Source organism: Necator americanus, chromosome II, assembly GCF_031761385.1.
Source record: "Necator americanus strain Aroian chromosome II, whole genome shotgun sequence".
Lineage (NCBI taxonomy): Eukaryota > Metazoa > Nematoda > Chromadorea > Rhabditida > Ancylostomatidae > Necator > Necator americanus.
In genome coordinates this window covers 24,189,828-24,208,956 of record NC_087372.1, presented here as the reverse complement: position 1 = coordinate 24,208,956, position 19,129 = coordinate 24,189,828, and the positions used below count along the sequence as shown (strand labels likewise).

At 42.0% G+C, this 19,129-nt stretch overlaps 6 protein-coding genes across 11 annotated transcripts; 1 reads left to right on the top strand and 5 right to left on the bottom strand.

The window, feature by feature from the left end:
- Nucleotides 1-92: 92 nt before the first annotated feature.
- On the bottom strand, nucleotides 93-8,604 carry RB195_019279 (uncharacterized protein; the record flags this gene model as incomplete). 3 transcript variants are annotated; one of them, XM_064187061.1, is made up of 7 exons in its annotated part: nucleotides 93-145; nucleotides 259-368; nucleotides 422-521; nucleotides 2,130-2,227; nucleotides 2,375-2,481; nucleotides 7,747-7,873; nucleotides 8,354-8,523. In XM_064187061.1, the coding sequence occupies 7 exons, from the start codon at nucleotides 8,521-8,523 to the stop codon at nucleotides 93-95; spliced, it is 765 nt and encodes a 254-aa protein (XP_064042943.1). The 3 variants fall into 3 exon arrangements, with proteins under 3 accessions (XP_064042943.1, XP_064042946.1, XP_064042942.1); XM_064187063.1 differs by lacking the exons at nucleotides 7,747-7,873; nucleotides 8,354-8,523 and adding an exon at nucleotides 2,555-2,701; XM_064187062.1 differs by lacking the exons at nucleotides 93-145; nucleotides 259-368; nucleotides 422-521; ... (1 more) ...; nucleotides 2,375-2,481; nucleotides 7,747-7,873 and having other exon boundaries at nucleotides 8,068-8,604.
- On the bottom strand, nucleotides 7,028-7,339 carry RB195_019281 (uncharacterized protein; the record flags this gene model as incomplete). The annotated part of the gene is made up of 1 exon (XM_064187065.1): nucleotides 7,028-7,339. One exon carries the CDS (start codon nucleotides 7,337-7,339, stop codon nucleotides 7,028-7,030), a length of 312 nt encoding a protein of 103 aa, XP_064042945.1.
- RB195_019280 (uncharacterized protein) lies at nucleotides 7,443-7,926 on the bottom strand (the record flags this gene model as incomplete). The annotated part of the gene is made up of 2 exons (XM_064187064.1): nucleotides 7,443-7,715; nucleotides 7,747-7,926. 2 exons carry the CDS (start codon nucleotides 7,924-7,926, stop codon nucleotides 7,443-7,445), a joined length of 453 nt encoding a protein of 150 aa, XP_064042944.1.
- Nucleotides 8,605-9,281: 677 nt separating the features above from the next.
- Nucleotides 9,282-9,641, bottom strand: RB195_019278 (uncharacterized protein; the record flags this gene model as incomplete). 2 transcript variants are annotated; one of them, XM_064187060.1, is made up of 1 exon in its annotated part: nucleotides 9,282-9,641. In XM_064187060.1, one exon carries the CDS (start codon nucleotides 9,639-9,641, stop codon nucleotides 9,282-9,284), a length of 360 nt encoding a protein of 119 aa, XP_064042940.1. The 2 variants fall into 2 exon arrangements, with proteins under 2 accessions (XP_064042940.1, XP_064042941.1); XM_064187059.1 differs by having other exon boundaries at nucleotides 9,282-9,563.
- Nucleotides 9,642-11,620: 1,979 nt separating this feature from the next.
- RB195_019277 (uncharacterized protein) lies at nucleotides 11,621-17,869 on the bottom strand (the record flags this gene model as incomplete). Of its 2 annotated transcripts, XM_064187057.1 has the most annotated exons (7): nucleotides 11,621-11,828; nucleotides 13,164-13,269; nucleotides 13,325-13,433; nucleotides 13,519-13,633; nucleotides 14,857-15,030; nucleotides 17,495-17,702; nucleotides 17,761-17,869. In XM_064187057.1, the coding sequence occupies 7 exons, from the start codon at nucleotides 17,867-17,869 to the stop codon at nucleotides 11,621-11,623; spliced, it is 1,029 nt and encodes a 342-aa protein (XP_064042938.1). The 2 variants fall into 2 exon arrangements, with proteins under 2 accessions (XP_064042938.1, XP_064042939.1); XM_064187058.1 differs by lacking the exons at nucleotides 17,495-17,702; nucleotides 17,761-17,869 and adding an exon at nucleotides 15,250-15,347.
- On the top strand, nucleotides 17,768-18,792 carry RB195_019276 (uncharacterized protein; the record flags this gene model as incomplete). 2 transcript variants are annotated; one of them, XM_064187056.1, is made up of 2 exons in its annotated part: nucleotides 17,768-18,537; nucleotides 18,597-18,792. In XM_064187056.1, the coding sequence occupies 2 exons, from the start codon at nucleotides 17,768-17,770 to the stop codon at nucleotides 18,790-18,792; spliced, it is 966 nt and encodes a 321-aa protein (XP_064042936.1). The 2 variants fall into 2 exon arrangements, with proteins under 2 accessions (XP_064042936.1, XP_064042937.1); XM_064187055.1 differs by having other exon boundaries at nucleotides 17,924-18,455; nucleotides 18,578-18,792.
- Nucleotides 18,793-19,129: the final 337 nt, after the last annotated feature.

The window sequence follows — 19,129 nt, the reverse complement described above, 5'->3', positions numbered from 1 at the left end:
AAATAGATCCATCTCGACTAGGCGATCTCGATCGTAGTAGTTTGAATAAATAACAAATAATGAGATCATTCCGAGATCTTAATCGATTCTTCTTATTCTTCAGTTAACGCTGTAGTCGTCGTCCTCGGTGTTTCGACAACACTAGCTGAAACAGTCGTAACCAGCGAATGAAAACTCGTTTTCGGGATGCTAGATTGATGTGAAACAAGAAGAGTGATGTGAGTAATTGCTTTCAGCAATTGTTTGCAGGCAACCAACTCATGCAAGTGGCAATCTCCATCATGATTCCTCTTGAAACATCGCTCTTAAGCGCACACTTAGTGAGGTTATCCAGGAGACGAAGTTCGTTCGGCATGAACACACCGCACCTGAAAAGGAACTCCTAGCAGACTGAAATTGCAAGTGGAGAGAAGGAACGCACATCAGTAATCGGGTGCACATGTTCTCGGCCGGGTAGAAGCAGCTCAGTAGGCAGCGGCTCATGTCCTCAGCAGCTTTGGTTTTGAAAGCGTGGGCCACATCTAAACAACCTGTGTTGCTGTCACTTTAGGTGGTTAAAGTCATCTTGGAGATAACCTAAAAATAATCAAAGGTGGAGTGTCTGACATTTATCAGTCCTTATGGAGTGCCACTTCGACTTCAGTCCAGTACTGATTTAGGATTTGTGAGCGCATGTGTGGCCTATATAGTCGAGTCAATACAACGTGAATCACGAGTGTAGTTGCAGTACATCTGGTACGCACTCGAAACGGTGCGGTGGAGGGACCAGTTGACCGGGACCGTCGCAAACTGCAGCTATGGATGGTGCCAACAAGGATTTCACCACGCTCCCAGCCGCTACGCTCCACCGAAACGCCTCGAGAGAAGCCGCAATTGCGTTCGTGCTTCATGTCGTTTTGACCTTACTATACAATGATCTGCGGAGGCCAGCCGATTATTACGTCAGTATTTTTATCATTCTAAACAGTTCTGGGAACAATTAATCGACTTCGGAGGAATTAAAGGCTTAGTGGACGTGGTACAACTTTAAACCATCAGCTGTGAACTTGCTGCAATCAGCCCTGCGCTGCACCCTAAATGTAGCATACCATAGGATTATTGAGGGATCTCTTCACAAACAGAATCTCACGACTATAGGCTTTATCGCGCTTAATAATCCAGAAAAAAAGAGTGAGAAACAGTACCCTCATGATGCAGTTCGTAACGCATCACGTGCGCAATCGCAGATCAGTTGCGGGTTGCCATCATCCTGCTATCAGTAGTGTGTTGCATCATTGCGGAGACGGAATCACACAAAGCTGTTTCATACGTCTTCTTCTAGATCACTAGGTGGAAATGAGCGTGATCGTGCTCATATTCAAGCACTACGCCACTAACGTTACCCATTTACACAGATGATCAAAGTTTAGTGATACCTGATAGTGATAGTGAAAGTTTGCCTTTGATTGAAAGCTAATAACTCCTCCCAGTTCAGAAATTTTGTTTTCACGCTGGATCTTTGCATTTCCTGCACTTGAGTATAAAACTGATAGTTCTTCTGTATTGAAATGTAGAACGGATAAAACCAGTGGTCCTCCGTTAACTCAACAAGAACGTTCTAAGTGGTGAAATAGCGCCTCCGTACAGAAGGTGCAGAAAACTAACAGGACCAGTGTTAGACCACTATGTATAAAATATAACTTACTCTTGTTATTAAGCCAGCCATCTATTTGAAGTTACACAGACAGGTTTTTGCGCGGAAAATTCCAGGCTACAGAGCTATAGAATTAAGATACAGAATGTTGTTCTAGTCATACAAGAGGCGGCTACGATGGACTACAGATAAATTTTGGATTAACTGAGTATGGTAGCCTCTCCGTATATCTGCAAAGTTTTTTATTTTTCAGAATGTAAATGGAAGACCGCTTGGACTTTTTTGCTATTTCCGAGGCTACCCATGTACATACTTATAATGGATGCCGAATGTGTTCAACCGGAGGAACGCGGCGCAGCGCGCACAAATCTACCTCTCGCCAATCGGAGGCACACCAGTCTCAGTCCAATGAGCACGCTTACTCTACATATCTCGCTTTGTTTTAGCTTGAGGCCATAGCGGATTACAGTATTTTCCACAGCAAAAGAAAACATACCAACTTTCTCCGCAATCTCATGGAAGTCATTCAAGAAAATTTCTTCAAACAATGTGAAGTTCCTTTTGCTCAGAACATTCTTTTCGTTACTCGTGCATCTGAAACTTTCTTATCTCTCACATGACCAAGAGACAAATCCGAAAAGGAATTCTTGTGCATCTTGTTCTTGTGCATTTATCATTAGTGATAAAATTTGCTAGATTTCCGATATTCGGGAAATATAAGATTCAAATTAATTGCCTCACCCTGTTCCGACAGCTTCATATGTACATTTGAGCGTTTTTGTGAGCACATGGTTAAATTGCGACAAACATTCAAAGTAGCTTTCCGGTACGTCACCGTCTACTCTTTCCTAAAAATGATAAGAATTCGTTCGTTCTGCAAACACTGCTACGTAGGATCTACGTAACGGATACATTTGCTACCTTGCAGTTCCTCATGCACCTCTTAAAATTCGTCGCCGGTTTGAACTTCTCTTCGCATTTCTTGTATGGCTCACACAAGCACTGCTTTTGAATCTTCGATTCGGAAACGGAAGCCAGGACGACGGTGAAAAGCAGATGTGTCCACATTTCTTCTTCCTTTTATTAACTCATTTATGACAGCCTAGCTTAACTTAGATTGAAAAATAAGACGTTGTAGTGCAGTACTGTAATCGGGTTATGAAGCAAAGAAGTAGTAAAAAGAAAGAGACTTGGAAGGAACTACGAAGAGACATGAGAGTTACTCCTGCATTCGTATGACGATGGAACAAAAGAACAAGTACGTACGTTCTGCCCCAAGAGCGACAGTTGCGTGTTTTGTTTATGTCCATATGATGGAGTCGTCCCTTTAGCGTTAGACAAAAACGAGTTCCTTGTTCTGCCACCGACAAATTGTTGTGGAGGATCCGGTGTTAATCTCTTACTTTTTGAGTTCCAAGAACAAATTTTACGTTTGTAATCTTACAGCGAATGATGTAATATCATTAAATCACTTTTTCAGGCACTTATTGGAGAAAACACATGAATATTCCCGTCGTTTGAATTCTTTTTGCAGTAGTTCCTACCTATTAAAATTTAAAATTCCAAACCCCACCAAATCTCATCATCTTCACTCGAAAAGAGAAGCTTATAAGTCCGTAGTGGAATGTGTGTGATGTAGTAAACAAATATTGATCTTATGGGTCTGTTTATTGTCATTCACTTTCTTCTTGAGTTCATCTTGCGAAGATACCATCCATTACAACACACTCTCAGCACTTTTTCCCAACGGATAGAGGAGGAAGAAGGCTACTGCTTTTTTCTAACGAAATAATATTTTGCAAACGCATCATGTTGTCTAAGAAAAGGTGGAAGAAAAGAAGGGGAAGAATCAGAGGAATCCATGGGAACAGAACTCTGCTTTCGGGCTGCATCGCAATGCTTCACGCATTAGCAATGTTACAATATTAACTTAAGCAATTTTATAACATCATACACAACAAAGCTTATACTTAAAACGTATAAATATAACAACAGTAATTGTATGTCAAATAATGTGGTGTATTGCCTCACTTGCTCTACATGTAATTTACAATATGTTGGTATAACAACCAGAAAACTCAAAATTAGAATTAGAGAACATATAAATGGAATTTCTAATAAAAATCACTCGAACAAATTATTTTACGACCATTACTATAAAAATAATTGCGATTTTGCTAAATTTAATATACATATTCTGGATAATCTTCCCGAAAATACTAATATTAATACGTTGAGAGATAAAGAATTATTCTGAATCAAACTTCTTATGACTCCATACCCCTTCGGTTTTAATAATAACATTAAAGGATATGGAAATACTTCTCACATAAACAATCCCTTAACTTATAATAAAAACCATCCATACTACAATCTTAAAATTATAAAATATCGGAACAATAGAGGTAACAATTATAGAAAGAAATCTAAGAAAAAGGTTTATAACCTAGAAGAAGTTAAGAAAGAAATAACAGATCTATTCACATCTAATCCTCATTTTGATTCTATCTACAAGTTTCTTAAATTCAAAACCAAGTCTTTTATCCAAAACCTTATTCACCTATCCATGTATGACCCCTTTTCTTCCAAAATATCCAACTTACATAAAACAGTTCTACTCTCCACTTTATGTTATTACCAATTTAAAAACCCTACAGATACTTTGCGACATAAAAACATATTTAATAATCATATCTTAGTTAAGATACCATATTACTCTACTAAACTTGATAACCATAATTTATCCAAAATGCTTAATAATAAATTCATCACTAACATTATTCATTATTAACAAAGAAGTCCTCCCAATTAGATTAATCTTCGAATATCCCAAACCTATATCTACTAAGATATACAATTACAATAAGTTTCTCAAAAATATTCAAGATTTAGATATAACTAAAATTCCTTGTGCTTGTAGTGACTTTAAAAACTTTGTTGACACACACCATAAACATGTTATAACAGGGGATATTAATATATTTATAAATTATGAAATTTACAACATACTAAACAAAGGTACAAAATTCAGACCACCTACCAATTTTACTACTACACAAATATATCAACTATGGGATAATATCATAAAAATTGTAACATCGAAAATTAAAAATAGGTATAAATTAAATGACTACTATACTTATAAAATTTCTAATTTTTATAAAAACTTTCTATACACTACTTACCGTTCCATCCTTTACAGTACTACCAGTAACATTAAATTTTCTACATACTACACAGAACTAAATTACATACAAAAATACTTTATTATTTGCCCCCTAGATAAAGCTAGTTTTAACTATGGCATTATTTGCAAAAAATATTACCTTATTTCTCTCCTCAAAGAAATGGGCTTACTTTACAATTCCTCCAACAATTACTATAAAATAGTACATGCTAATCCTTTAGATATACTTGATAAACACACCAAATATAAAAGAAGTCTAGGTCTCACCGATTTTAAGGATCCTAATCTTCCAATTATTTATGCTATCCCAAAATTGCATAAAACACCTGTTAAATTTAGATTCATCACAGGTGCCTCTAATAGCAGTGTTAAACCTTTATCATTAGAGTTAATGAACATTCTCTCCTTCTTCAAAAGACATTTTCGTAACTACACTAAAGCTGTTTATAACAACAAAAATTGCTTAAACACTTATTGGTCTATTGATAATATAAACATAGCTAATGATATAACATCCATAAGAGGACATGGACATAAAATTATTTTCTGCAGATTTTACCAATATGTTTACTAACATTCCTCATACGGTCATTGTTAGAAACATCTTAGAAATTATCAAAATATGTTTTAAAAATGTTTGGAAAAAGTTTGTTATAATTTATAAACGCAAAATATTCTACTCCGACGTATCTATAGATAAACCTAACTATAGGAATTATTGCATTTATGACCTTATAACTTTACTCGAATATATTCTAGAGAATAGTTTCTGTAAAGTAGGAAACAGATTATTTAAACAAATCGTAGGGGTTCCACAAGGTAGTAATACCAGCCCAGTTCTAGCTGATCTTACGCTCTCATATTATGAATACATTTATGCTTCTACTATTCATAAACCCAAATTTGTTTTCATCCATTTAGATATATGGATGACCTACTAATCATACATAATGCCGATGAAAAAATCCTTGCAAATATTATAAACCAAACTTACCATAAGGTTTTGACGTTGGAAAAAACTAATAGTACAAATTACGAATGTTATTTTTTAGACTTACATATTTACTGCTCTGACGAACACTTATATACTAAACAATACAACAAGACAGACTTATTCAACTTTACTGTCTCTAGATTCTGCCATGGCAATTCTTTTATTTCTAATACTCTTAAAACCGCTATTATATATACTGAGACTCTACGAATATCTAGGAGCTGTAGTTTTTATTCAGATTTTACAGACAGACTACAGATCATGCTTAAACTTCTGAGTGCCTTAGAATACGACAAGAACATTATTATTCAGGCTATTTTTAAATGTTTTATTAAGAACAAACATATTATTTATAAATATCCTGAACTATATAGAATACGTAGTTTTAAAGCTTTTACCAATACGCTTGTATCTAGTCTGTTCTCGTGATCTCCTTGACCTAACGGTTAGTCATACGGATTATTTTGGCGCCTTAGCTGGCTATAAATAACAGGCTCTATATGAATTCCACATTCTGTCCACTCCTCCTTACTGAAGAGCCTCGAGAGTGAATAACACTTGTCATTCCTAAATATTCTCTGCTTCTCAATCTATAATTACTCCTTCCGTCTAAGGGGAGAGGCGAAACGGAAGAATTGCTATATATTTTAAGCTACTTTTCCTGATATTCTATTCTGTAATCTAATTTCTATTATTCTACTTTACTAGAATTCTATTATTCTACTGTACTAAAATACTATTACACACGCATTCCATTTAGTATAGGTGGGTAAAATGTACCAGAATGTGATGTAACTAACTTGAAATGTTTGTGTAACGCTGCGAGAAACCGGCCAGTAATCAAGGATGAGCGGAACTTGCAACTGCTTACAACGTTTTACCTTTCATTTGTTCTCTTCTTTGTTTCTCATTACTGTTCTCAGTTTATTACTCATATCTCCAGTATGCTAGCATTCATATCATAGATAAAAAAACCAACGGAAATTTCTCAGCTCTTGATCGTTATCAGAGGAAATGGAAGGACTTCCTTAGTCGAAAATCAGCAACAATTTTTTATTTATGGAACGCATTCACGGTGCCCCATTTCATTTCGCAGTTGCGAATGGTAAATACAAAATGTGACTAAGTTGACTTAATCGGCGGACTGATGTCATCGCCCGACGCAATTACCCGCATCTTCGCCGAGGTGTGTCGTTCTTGAACATAGCCCTGCTCAACCTTCGCAATCTTCTGCGAGAGCTTGCACGGGACCGATCCATTCGTCGCGATTCCATAACCTTCGAAACCTTGCGTCTGGCCTGAACTGCCAATCCATGCCGAGTGTCCTCAGGTTCTCTTTCACCTCAGTCCAGAACTTCCGCTTTCGGCCACGTGGTCTCTTCCAGCTTGAATCCAACAAACTCCTCAGCACTCGTTGAACAAGACGATCTGCTGGTCTCTTTATTGTATGACCAAAGAAGAGGAGACGATTTTCTGTACCCACTTTCGATGCCGGCGCAAGATGTTGATATCTTGCGCGTGTCATCCGCCGATACACCATATCGATATCCGCGTAAAGCTCTTCATTGTGGCATACCCTAGGCCAAAAGTAGCCATCCAGCCATCTCAGTAGCTTCCTTTAAGTGCAATCAAGCCTCTCCATCGCCGTAGACGGTGCTGCCCAAGTCTCCTATCCTTACATCATGATAGAGCGAATTTGCGGATAGGTACATTGGCAGCTTGACTTCGTTGGTGATGGGGGTCGACCACACGCATTTCGTTAAGGAGTTAAATGCAAAAGTGGGCTTAGCGCATCTTTGCTGAACATCTCTTTCGTAGTTGCCGTTGTTCTTCAGCCCAGGTTGCAGAACTCTTCGACGAGTCCGATCGGTTGTCCGTCCACCCTGATTCTCGTTCGAGGTCTTAAAGAGATGCACATCTGCTTGCATTTACCAGAGCGTAGACGTATCCATAGGCTGCAGCCAACTTCGATACAAGGTTGACATCATGTTGAGGTTTCGTAGTGCTTTTCGCGAAAATAACAACATCGTCGGCATACTCGAGATCAGTTAAGGAGCACCTTGATGTTGCAAAGAGGATGTCGGCAGGATAGTGATCGGCTGTTCTTCGCATGATATCATCGAAAACCTCTTCTCAGCGCTCTCCGCGTCTCCGATGAGGAGAGTCAACAGCGGCTTCAAAGTCCGGAAAGGCTAATTGCGTTGGCTTCGAGTATCGCTGCCCGATTTCAATCACCTAACGATGAACACTTGGTCAATGGTAGATCGGCCAGGACGAAAGCCAGGTTGCCCGTCGCGCGTTGTTTCTTAATAATAATCCTTGCTTAATAGGTCGGTCCAGAATAATCCGCTCCAAAACCTTGCACTTAACAAGCAGTAAGGAGATCCCACGATAATTTCTAGGGTCCGTGAAGGATAATTTCTTGTGGAGGGGAATTATGATAGCGTGTCTCCACGAATCAAGTATCCTTTCGTCTATCCTTATTGAACGGATGATCTTTTTCATCTCACGAATCCCAGACGGAGGATGATATTCTAACATTTCTGCGCTAATCCCATCATCTCCACCAGGTTTACCATTGTTCTTTTTTTGAATACAGACTAGAACCTCCAACTCGGTCGGTGGCTCCTCGTTAACCGCATATGTCGGTCTATGAACGTACTGGGGTTCAGGAGCTGACGGCGTTTGCCAGTTCAGCAAGGTGTTCATGTGATTCCTCCAAATTGGAAGGGTTGCTCTACCGACAGCCTTTCCACTGGCAATGTTGAGGACTGTAAAACATCTTTTCATCTTACTGCCATGCTGCTTTAATAAAATACAGGCATTCCGCTGGTTCCTGTCCTCCAATGCCTTTACAAACTCCTTCGCTCTCGACGTCCACTCGTTATCGCGGTTTTGTTGCAGTTGACGACACGACTTCCTTCTAAGACGTTTTTACTGGTTGACGTCACCAGTGCTGCGCGCGACACATACAGAATTCTACGTGGATTTTGTTTCCGCAGATGCAACGGCAAACTTCTTTTGCGGCTATAATACTCGGAGCGTTTCCTTTGCAGCGTCTAGGATGCACTTTATGAAAGAATCCGCATCGCTAAGCTTCTTCGTAATCCGTACTCCAACATGAATAGACACACGCTGGCGGAAATTCGTACTACATTATTCGTCATTTAAACATGCCATGTCGACGTTCGGTTGAGAAGGTACTCTTCGGTTCCTCTTGTGGAACCACATCTTAATGCTAAGAAGAATTGGACAGGGGTCAGAGTCGAAAGCAACGTCCCAAACAGCTCTGGATTTTCGGATATCCTACTGAGGGAATCTGCATCGCAAAGCGACAATGACCACCCCTATTCTAGACATCAGCGCATTCAGTTCCTCAGCAGTTTTCGTAAGTGCGTGGGCACTCACGACCCTACTGCACGTCCTCTGCGATCCCGATGTCGTAAGAAGATGAATCTAGACGACGTTCAGCCAAAATCCTCCACCAGATTGTTGTAATCGTCCCTCACAGCTATCGCGTAGCCACTTACTTTCGTCCAATCAGCATCGGCACAGTGTATGTTGTAATTATCGATACTGATGAGAGAGCGATCTCTGATGCGTATTTCCTGCAATGCAGCAAACGATGCATGCAGATATCGCAGAAGTCTGGATAGAGCGGCTTGTTGAAGTTCACCTGACAGCGACCGGCAGTTCTGTGTAACGAGACGGATGTTCGTCGCCAAGGATTCCGTGTTTCCCTTAGGCATTCGATCTTTTAGGATGTGGACTCTGGCATGGTGCTGGACGACAGCACCTTTTTGCAATATATGGGGAGGTTTTGCCATATAACAGTGCAGTTTATATAGCTCGTACGTTCCCAGTGCGTACACTCGAACGCCTGACTGCGTTTAGTTACGGCAGGGCCACCGCGAGCAGGTAGCAATCGGACTTCTATACGCGGAGCCAGAAGAACGGAGAAACTGAATATAACAAGATAAGATAGAGGAATAATGATAAGGAACAAAGCTAAAAAGCGCAAAAAAAATTACGCAGCTAAAGTACTGACAGCGTGTAGAAGAACCAACATCTCTAATTATGGTCGCGCGCTCCAGATCATTTCACACTTCTGGGTGTATCGATCTGCTATATACCTGCATCCTTTTGGATTGACTCTATTTCTGCACAAAAAAATTGTTTTTTTTTCCCATTCCTCAACCTACTCTCTCTGCACTCTCAATCAAATAACGAAAGTTCAAATGATCTATCAATCTTAAAAGTAGTAGCAAGTTGAGAAGTCTATCTAGTAATCTTAAATTTTTAACATTGAAATTGTTTGAGAGGTCTGCCGTTTGATGGATTTTTGTGATTTTTTGAAGTCGTTTCCGGAAGCCTAACAATTGTCATATGTTACTACAATCGGCTCAAAACAACATGCAGTACAGTGTGCTTTCACGTGCGGTCGAGCTGGAGCAGTGCGATTTTGACCGCTCGCAGGTGCAACCACACCGTGCTTCTTTTCGTTTTGACCGCTCGCAGGTGCAACCACACCGTGCTTCTTTTCGTTTTGACCCTAGTACGCCTCTGTCTACCCCTATATCTCGCATACGTCCAAGGACGACATATGACGTCCAAGGATAGAAATCACTGGAGATTTTTTCCTCGTCAGCCGTTATTCAAAATGATACAAAAGCTTTCCAACCAAATATTTATCTTCGTGACCCAAAGCTTTGCCCCGAAGGGCGCATTTCTGCGTGGCAGCGCCAACATTTTAAACAATGAAAGCTGGGTGTGTGAATTGTTTTCAAGTGTGACTCAGTTTCAACGAGTTCCCAGGATAATAAGTGAACGATGTCATCGAGCTATGTGTGAAGCAATCCGTCACAATTCAATGCGTTTGGCGCGTCTCATGAACCAAATAGAAAGAACTTGTGTTAGTTGTTGGCAAACGGCAACTCCTCTAATCTATCAAAAGTAATAAGTCGCTACTTGGTTCATTTCTTCTGTCAGTCACATCGGTACGTGTGAGACGCCTGCGGATAGTGTTTTGTAACTCCGCAGCTGTACTAACAGGATGCAGGAAATGGAAAAGAAGGAACAACGTATCACTCTCCTCTGACGCCTGAACATTCTAATTGTTTCACGCATAGCCATCACTCAAAGATTCAAACTTCCAAGCACATATAAACCCTTCCAATGATTCTTGCGTTGCTTACCGTTTTGACTTCACAATACAGAAAGCTTTAACTAGTAAGGGTTTTCGTTTTTAAATATTCTACAAAGCAGATGATCAGAAAAAAGAGTAGCGGGTTAATCACGGTAAGGTCTTCTCGTTCAAGCCCATAGTTTCAAGCTCATGATTAATTCAGAATGATTTTCGATCACAGTCAAAAAACTTTCATTCTTTACACAGTTCTCAAAAATTACATCAACATGGAACCGAAGATGGGATTTCAAGTTGAAGCTTACGGTTTCTAGATATCACATAAACATCCATGTATTCTCTATAAGTAAAAATTTGTGGATGTAACATTGTTATACACATGATGAGCTCAAAAGGAAGTGAGTATCGTTTGTCGATAGATCACTTCAAAGTAAGAAATTATTCTAGTGCTGATCACTGTTACGAAAAGTTATATGACGAGTCGACTCTTCAATATGTTCAAGAAGCCATTCTTAACCCAGTTCACGAAAATTATGAAATTAATGCGCAAGGGAAAGAGGGATAGACAAAAAGGAAGGCTAAATTTTGAAAAATGGCACACAGAGGAGGATGAATATGATGAATAGTTCTACCCGTGCGAGGTTACGTGGAAAAATACTGAGTTCACATCATAGGTGTCCGCGTGCCTAGATTTTCCATAGCACTATGAATGCGGAAATGCAGTTTGTTCTCAAGGGGGAAGCCTTTATAATTGCGGGCTTTCGCAAGCAAGGCTTCGGCTTCCTCTGGCAGACCGTCGGCGATCCTCAGAAGAGCCAACTCGTAGAACGCATTCGGTGGCAGGTAAGCGAAGTCGTCGAGGTCTTCTTCTCTAAATCATAGGGCAATGGAAAAGTATTGTTACACTTTGTCATGAACACTAAATTTTAATCAAGATAGAAAATTTCTCACATTACTGAGGAGGAGTTTTTTTTCTTGATTGAAGAAGCATACATAAGAAATTGGGTATTTTACTGCACAGTGATTCTTAATCCTAAGAGAACAGCTAACTCCTTACTATTGGAGCTTTTTTTTATTCACCTTCCATCGTTCTCTCTTTTCTTTTTCACCTTTCATTTGTATCAGTGTGAAAAAAAAACAAAAGAATGGTGTAAAATATTCGAAGAATATACAAACAGAAACATCCTCAAGGTTAGCACTCCCGTAGGATGGTCAGCTCATTTTATTGAGTTTGCCGGTAGGTCCTGCTCCTGATTCCAAACTTCTTCATGTTCCCTTTCATTTTATTGAAATAAACCGCCATTCAAATCTTCGCAGTATAATAATCGTTCTTGTTCAACAGCATCAACTCCTTTTTTGTGCGAAGCCTTGCTGCCTACTCCAGAAGGGTAAATGGTGCAAGACCAAAAACCCAAGCGGATCGTTTTCCAGATTACTGATATCTTTGAACGATTTCACGTATAAATACTGTTTTACAGCCCGGAACAAATGACAGTAGAATGCTTCGCGATTCGGACTGTACAAAGTTGTTGCGATGTTCAGTTCAGATGAGATTCCACAGGAACTTTCGTGGAATTTCGCTTCGTGTGAGGCGGATAGAAGATGATTTTTGTGAACAATGCTCGATTTCGGGTACGCAGCGGAGGGATTTTACCGCCTCTTTGCTGTACAGAAGTTCTCGGAAGAGTCCCAAAAGACCTTATGTCTACCCAGTATCATAAGCTACGGAGACCCAAAGAAATGTCGGTTGATCGCCCAGTTGTACCTGATGAGCTTCAAAATATCGCAAAATTTCCTGGTCAGTTCCTTTGAAGCGGCCTCCAAACGATGTTTGTATGTTTCTGTTTGAAATACGTTTGCGAAGGCTATTTATTCACTCAATAAAAATAATCATTCCTACAAACATATAGGTCCCTATAAATGTTAGAATATGCTATCTAGTAACTGTCTTTCGGAGGTTTCTCGTAACAAATTCGAAAACCAGGAAACTCTAAAGTAAGCAAGAAAATACTATTCACCCTATGTTTGCCTTAGAAACTCGAAATAGATAGAGATATTTTGAACCATTTGGGTTGAAAATAGAAGAAGAACGGAGTATAACTCAAGTCAAACTCATTTCGTTCTCATTACTTTTATAATGCATCTTCGTATTCATTCCAATTCTATCCTAGGAAAGGCTTAACTGGAAATTACAGGCTAAACTTACAGTTTCAACACTTCTCGTATACAGTTCTCAGCCACAATTGGTTGTCGCAGATTGCGAAGACAAGCGGCTCTCAGGAAAAAATAAAGAGCGCGATCGTTTGCATCTGCTGTAACATTGGAACACTGTCCTTCTACCAAAAACTAGGTCTTTGCATTGCTCACCTCCTGACTTCCTCATCAACCAGATACTCTCGATATCTTCCAAAATAGCTTGCATTATGGGTAAATTGCCGCCTACAATATCAAATCCACTCCAGAAGTACATGAATTCCTTAACATTTAGAGGGCTTCAATGAGCATGGAAGCAGATCTAAGCCGAGTGTTGATTAAGCCACAAAAATCACACACGAACTCACGTAGTGGGCAAACATCAACGACTTCTTGGCTACAAAACGATTCGCCTTCTTGGAACAGTACTTTTCGACTGGTATTGACTTTCCAGCAATTCGTTGTCGAAGACCGTTTACTTTCCTTAAGAGCTGTTTATTTGCTGTAACAAAATTTAGCTTTTCGGTGTTTCAACAAGAAATCCTACCAATTCTGCAAAGTCAAACTAATTTCCTTTGGAAATAATGAAAGATTTTGCTCTCGTTACTCCAACACGTAGTGAAATTTATTTAACTTCCTCTTTGCGTATTTGTAATAAAACCGCTACTAGAGTATTTACTAGCTAAATCATCTGTTTTAGTTGTTGAATTTTTGAAGGATAAAGGATAAAGTGTCTGGCGTTAATTAGCCCGCTTGGGATGCGCCACCACGTTCACTTCAATAGAGGTTTACGAACGTGTGACTGGCCTATACAGTGACTTGCGGGGGCTAGCCGATGTGTCAAGTCAGTGTTTTCAGTCATTCCAAGTAGATCATTTGCAATTATTAAAATATCACCTATGCCGTAATCTCCGTGGAGTTCATTCTGCCTAAGGCTGTGAGCCTGTTAGATTGTATGTAACCAGTGCTAAGACGTAAAAAATAAACAATGGGATCTGCAAATTTCACAATAACCCCGAAATTGTGTCAGCCAACAGGACCAACTTAGCATGAGATATCCCGTTTGGGGGTTCAGAATGGCAACAGCAGGCTCCTACCTACCGCACATCCTTGGTACATAAGAGGTCCTGCTCAGTCTTCCTCTTCCAGTCGTGTCTAGTCTTTTGCAGTCGCTAACGTGTCGATTTACCAACTTGGGAAGGAGTGCAATTTTCAAACGATGACAGACGTGACAACCTTGAGGCAACGGGTAGAAAGTAAATTTTTAGGGCGAGAGTAGCGCAGCCAGTAAGAGGCCCCCTGTGGCCGCACTGCCGATGTTTCGAAACCGCTCTAGGGTCGATAAATTAGTACCGGACATGTTAGAGGATAAAAACACTGAAGTTATACATTGGCTGACCCTCGCAATCATTGTATACACGTTCGTAAAGCTCAAAAGATTCTGAATTTCAGTAAAATGCGTTGTCCTCCAAAATCCCATGCAGAATGATACGCCAGAGACCTTTACTCATTTTTGCCGGTAAGTGACAATAGCTGACATAGCGCATTGCGAGCTTTTTGGAGTACGGGTGCTGATGTCAGCTGCTCCGTCTAGGAGCGAACCAGGAACACGACATGAACAATGTTGCTCGCCCAAACTTGTCTACCATTGCTCGAATCAAACAAAAAACCAAAATTACGGAAAGGAATTCACATGTGACACTCACTTGGCGAGAGCAGCAACAGTCTCGTTTCTTTTCGTCGTTTCGCAGGTACTGTCAGCAGCGAAAAGAATACACAGCAAATATGTGTAGACGCATCTGGACCACTTGGATTCGTTTATTAGCAGCTTCGCATAGTTTGCAGCTCTCGCCCAATGACCTAAGTAGCAGTGGGCAAACCTAGAAATGGAACCATTTCCATTGATTTTTTCGATGACAATGGAAAATGTCTCAATGTTCTGTCCAACACACTTAGCATTCAGCTGCTCTAACACCATTTTATAGTAGAGTGAAAACGACATGAAACACATGACAAGAAGCATGGTGGCTTTGCGTAAGCGGCTGCGCTCGAACCGGTGCGGCGGTGCGTAGCGGTTAGAATTTAGGAAGGACCCTTACTGACACTCCTCGCTGTACTTCGCGATGGTCGTCACCTCGACATCAACCGCTTCTCCACCGCGCCGCTTCGAGCAAAGTTGCTTGCGCAACTGCACCATGCTTCATGTCGTTTTGACCACACTATACTGCATTTGAAGGATTTGCTACAGACATCCGATTCTAACCTTCCGCTGCTTTCGATAGTCTACTGTTTTCTGAACTTTCATCATTCAAATTCTAGAATTTCATAACCAGATTCGGTTTATCCATCGTCTGAACAGCAACACAAACTCAGACGAACTTTACAACTTCACTTCTTTTTTAGAAACCAAAGGCAATGGACATCTCACATTTTTTCGCCATTCCGCCATATGAAAACATTGATTTTTGGTGCACATCCTATCTAATGGGAACAATGCATGTAAATAATACATATAACACGATAATATGATACAGCATAAGACTGAATGCACTATAAGAAATATTAAAAAACCAGTCTGAACGTCCAGCTAGAGCCGGACTTCAGAGTTTCTGTGGTCTTCGCTTCGCTCCCCTTCACTGATCAATGAAAATTAATAGTAGTGTGTTATTCTCTAAAGTTAAATTTATATTGATCTAACCACGCTTTGTTCCTTTTTTTTATTACAAATAAAGGCGAAGGATTTCATAGTTTTCCTTCTAAACGCGTCAGTTGTACACTTGGAGAACATTCAAACTTCAGCTTCAAACACTCCTTCGATGCCAATATAATGCAGACACAATTTGAAAATATTACTCGAAGTATGGGTTTTCTCCCTATTTTCCCCATCAGTTATCACAGAATGATGTATAAACATGAAATGACATGGACGACATCATCGTACTGATAAAGATAACGTTCCTCGTCAGATCATATAAACAGCTCGCTACTAAAGCAGCCGGTTTCAATCGTGTTTCCATTTACAGAGGAAGCGATGTTTACCATTTTGAGGTAAACTTGCAAAGAAGTAGATGCGTGGAGATGTTGTAGAGGTGAAACGCAATACAGCTAAGTGCCACAGATATGAAACAAATGCAACGTCACATTTACCTTTTGCAACATCCAAACGAAGTTATCGCGCGATACTACTGCACTAAGTGTCGTGCCCGGCACGACTTTCCCAGCCAGCCGGCCGCAGTTTTCGCGCTCCGCGTGGGAAACATTGCCAATGGCAATGCATTGCGGTAGCGTTCCCACGCGGCCGCCATATATAAGGGCTGGCACCGAGCAGTCGGGGTTCCAGTTCCAGCTCAATTTCTCTTTCTCCACTATTCCGATCTCGGTCCAGTCTCTTATCCGCATTATTCGTGGTGTCGTGTTGCGTTGTGTCGTATTCCGCCTCCTTCGATAGCCGCACCACACCACCACCGCAACAACCCTTTGCCCTGGCTGGCTGCCCAAGGGGTCCGAACCGCAACCCTTATCCATCTGCCGCCGAGAACCATTTGACCATCTAGCCATGACTGCCCCTTTATTGATCCACCTTGTGTCGTGTATAGTTGTGCGTGCCGTATCGTGTGTTGATGTCTTAAGGATAAACCCTATTTGTAAAACCCTTTTAACCGCATTGCACCTTAGGAAATATATTGGGGCGTAGGGTCATGGGGCAGTAACGAGGCCCCCAAAGGGGGAGTCGGGGCAGGGGGGGAGGGACCCTAGGAGCGAGCCCGCAGGGTTCGGAGGGGCCAGGCCGCCATCCGGTGGCTAGCCCAGCGTAGGGCCCCTCCGGATCCGGGCAGTCGGCCCTGCGTCCCCCCACCGATGCCCCTATTCGGAGCGGACCCGGGGCACGACAATGGTGCATCGGCGAACCGAGCTCGTTGTCGGGCGCTGGGCGATCCCGTTGGGGCACTAACTGCCTTACGCTGCCCATGACATGCCGGTTGCCCATCAGCAGTGGGCCGGCACTGCGCTCGAGTATAGGGGTTGGCTTTGCGGGTGCAAGGGTTCATGTGCGAGGGTCACGACTGGGGCTATTGCATTCCACATGTAGATGACTGCACCAAGGTTATCCTTGGGGTTGGTGGCAGCAATCCCTGGAGTATAATCTCCATAGCGGTAGTTGCCCTGGCACTCTTGGCGCCACGCATTTTGGTATGTAGGCTCCTTGAGCGCCTTGCGCTTACTGCAGCTTGTAGGAGGGAAGGCGTAGTGGGTCCCGGAGGGAACCTAGGATCGGAAGTCGCACACCACTAGCCACTGGCTCTCACAAACCGCATATCCGCACGCGCCAGACCGATGACTTACCTATGGCCTTTGCATCCGCGAACCCGCATCCTCATCCCCTCGTTTGTAGTGTTGGCACTTTGTTGTTGTGGCATTAGCCACTCTGGATCCTTGTGTGCCCGTTGAAGGGGTTCCTCTCTCCTGCCGCAGATTCCCCGCCTCTGTGCTGTCCGTGCTCCCACGTCCCAACCACACCGTCTTTTCATCGCATGTCCGCTCATCTTATACCCTACATGGCAACAGCATATTATATACGACATTTTTTAGGAGGTATCACTCTACAATACAGCTGTCATGTCTACGCTCCGTGGTTGCAAGGCACGCTTGACCAACGCGATCAACAATTTGACGCGGCTGGTCAACTCGGCGAACTCCAATTACCCAACCGTCTTCCATTCGGACGCCCACCCGGCAGTACAGCTCCGCACTCTCCAGCGTCGAATCGAGGACATGGGAAACGCCAAGATCTCCATTGAAATAGCATTGGAGACATTCCAACAGCGCCACGAACATGCCATAAGCTTCATCGAAAACCAACCAAACGCCATAGAGCTTATGGACGCTTTTGACATCTACTGGCGCGATCACAAAGGTGACGAAATGGAACCAACCGCCACCGCTACCATCTTTGCCCTCGACGATCTTATCCGCAAGGAAACCGAACTTGCGGATATGATTCGCACCACCATAAGCGCATCCACCACACCACAATATAACCCTACCAACAACACGGATGAACCGATGGACGCTACATCCATCAGAAACCCTGCCCTGACAAAACCGTATATGTCCGGAGGCTCATCACCACCATACACCGTTGCGGATACCATGAATGTTCAACTCAACAAGGTAGAGCTGCCTACCTACGATGGGGATTTTTCCACCTATTACGATTTCTGGGTCAAATTCAAAACCGCGGTCCACGACAATCCATCCCTATCCACCGCCGCCAAATTTATCCGTCCTAGTAGCAGCCTTAAAGGTAGCGCCGCACTTGTTGTACAGGGGTACGACATAACCAATCCCTCCAACTACCACCTTGCCATTGAAGCCCTACGCAGACGGTATGAGAGTCCGCAGTTCACCCATAATTTCTTTTTGCAGAAATTAGAGAACTTGCCAGCGTCGTCTGCCGCCGCTTCATCGCAGAGGGATACGTTATGCCAGATCCAAGATTGTATCCTGCAGCTCAACCGCTTCGAGGACACGTCAACATCGCTATCGCTCAAGAAGCTCATTCGCAGCAAATTCCCACGAGGGACTCAGCTGGAAGTGAACAGGATGGAACATCGGTCAGGTACGATTTGGAAGATGCATGAGTTTCTTGTTGGTATTGATGTGTTTATTCAAGAACTTGAGAAGCAATCCTATTCCGCATTATCCACCACATACCGCAACCGCTCACCATCTCTAGAACCACTTTATGATCCGCATAGATGTTGTTTATGTGGGTCGAGGAGCCATCGCTCTTTGACCCACATAAACAACATCAACAACAACATTACGTTACCCTACGTTCGCCGTATGATAGTGCGGAACCTGAATCTTTGTTGGAAATGTGTCCAACCAGGGCACATGGTCAACTCTTGCCGGGCTCCGAACTGTCGTTACTGCCAACGTAACCACCATACCATACTTTGTTCGTATTCGTCCGTT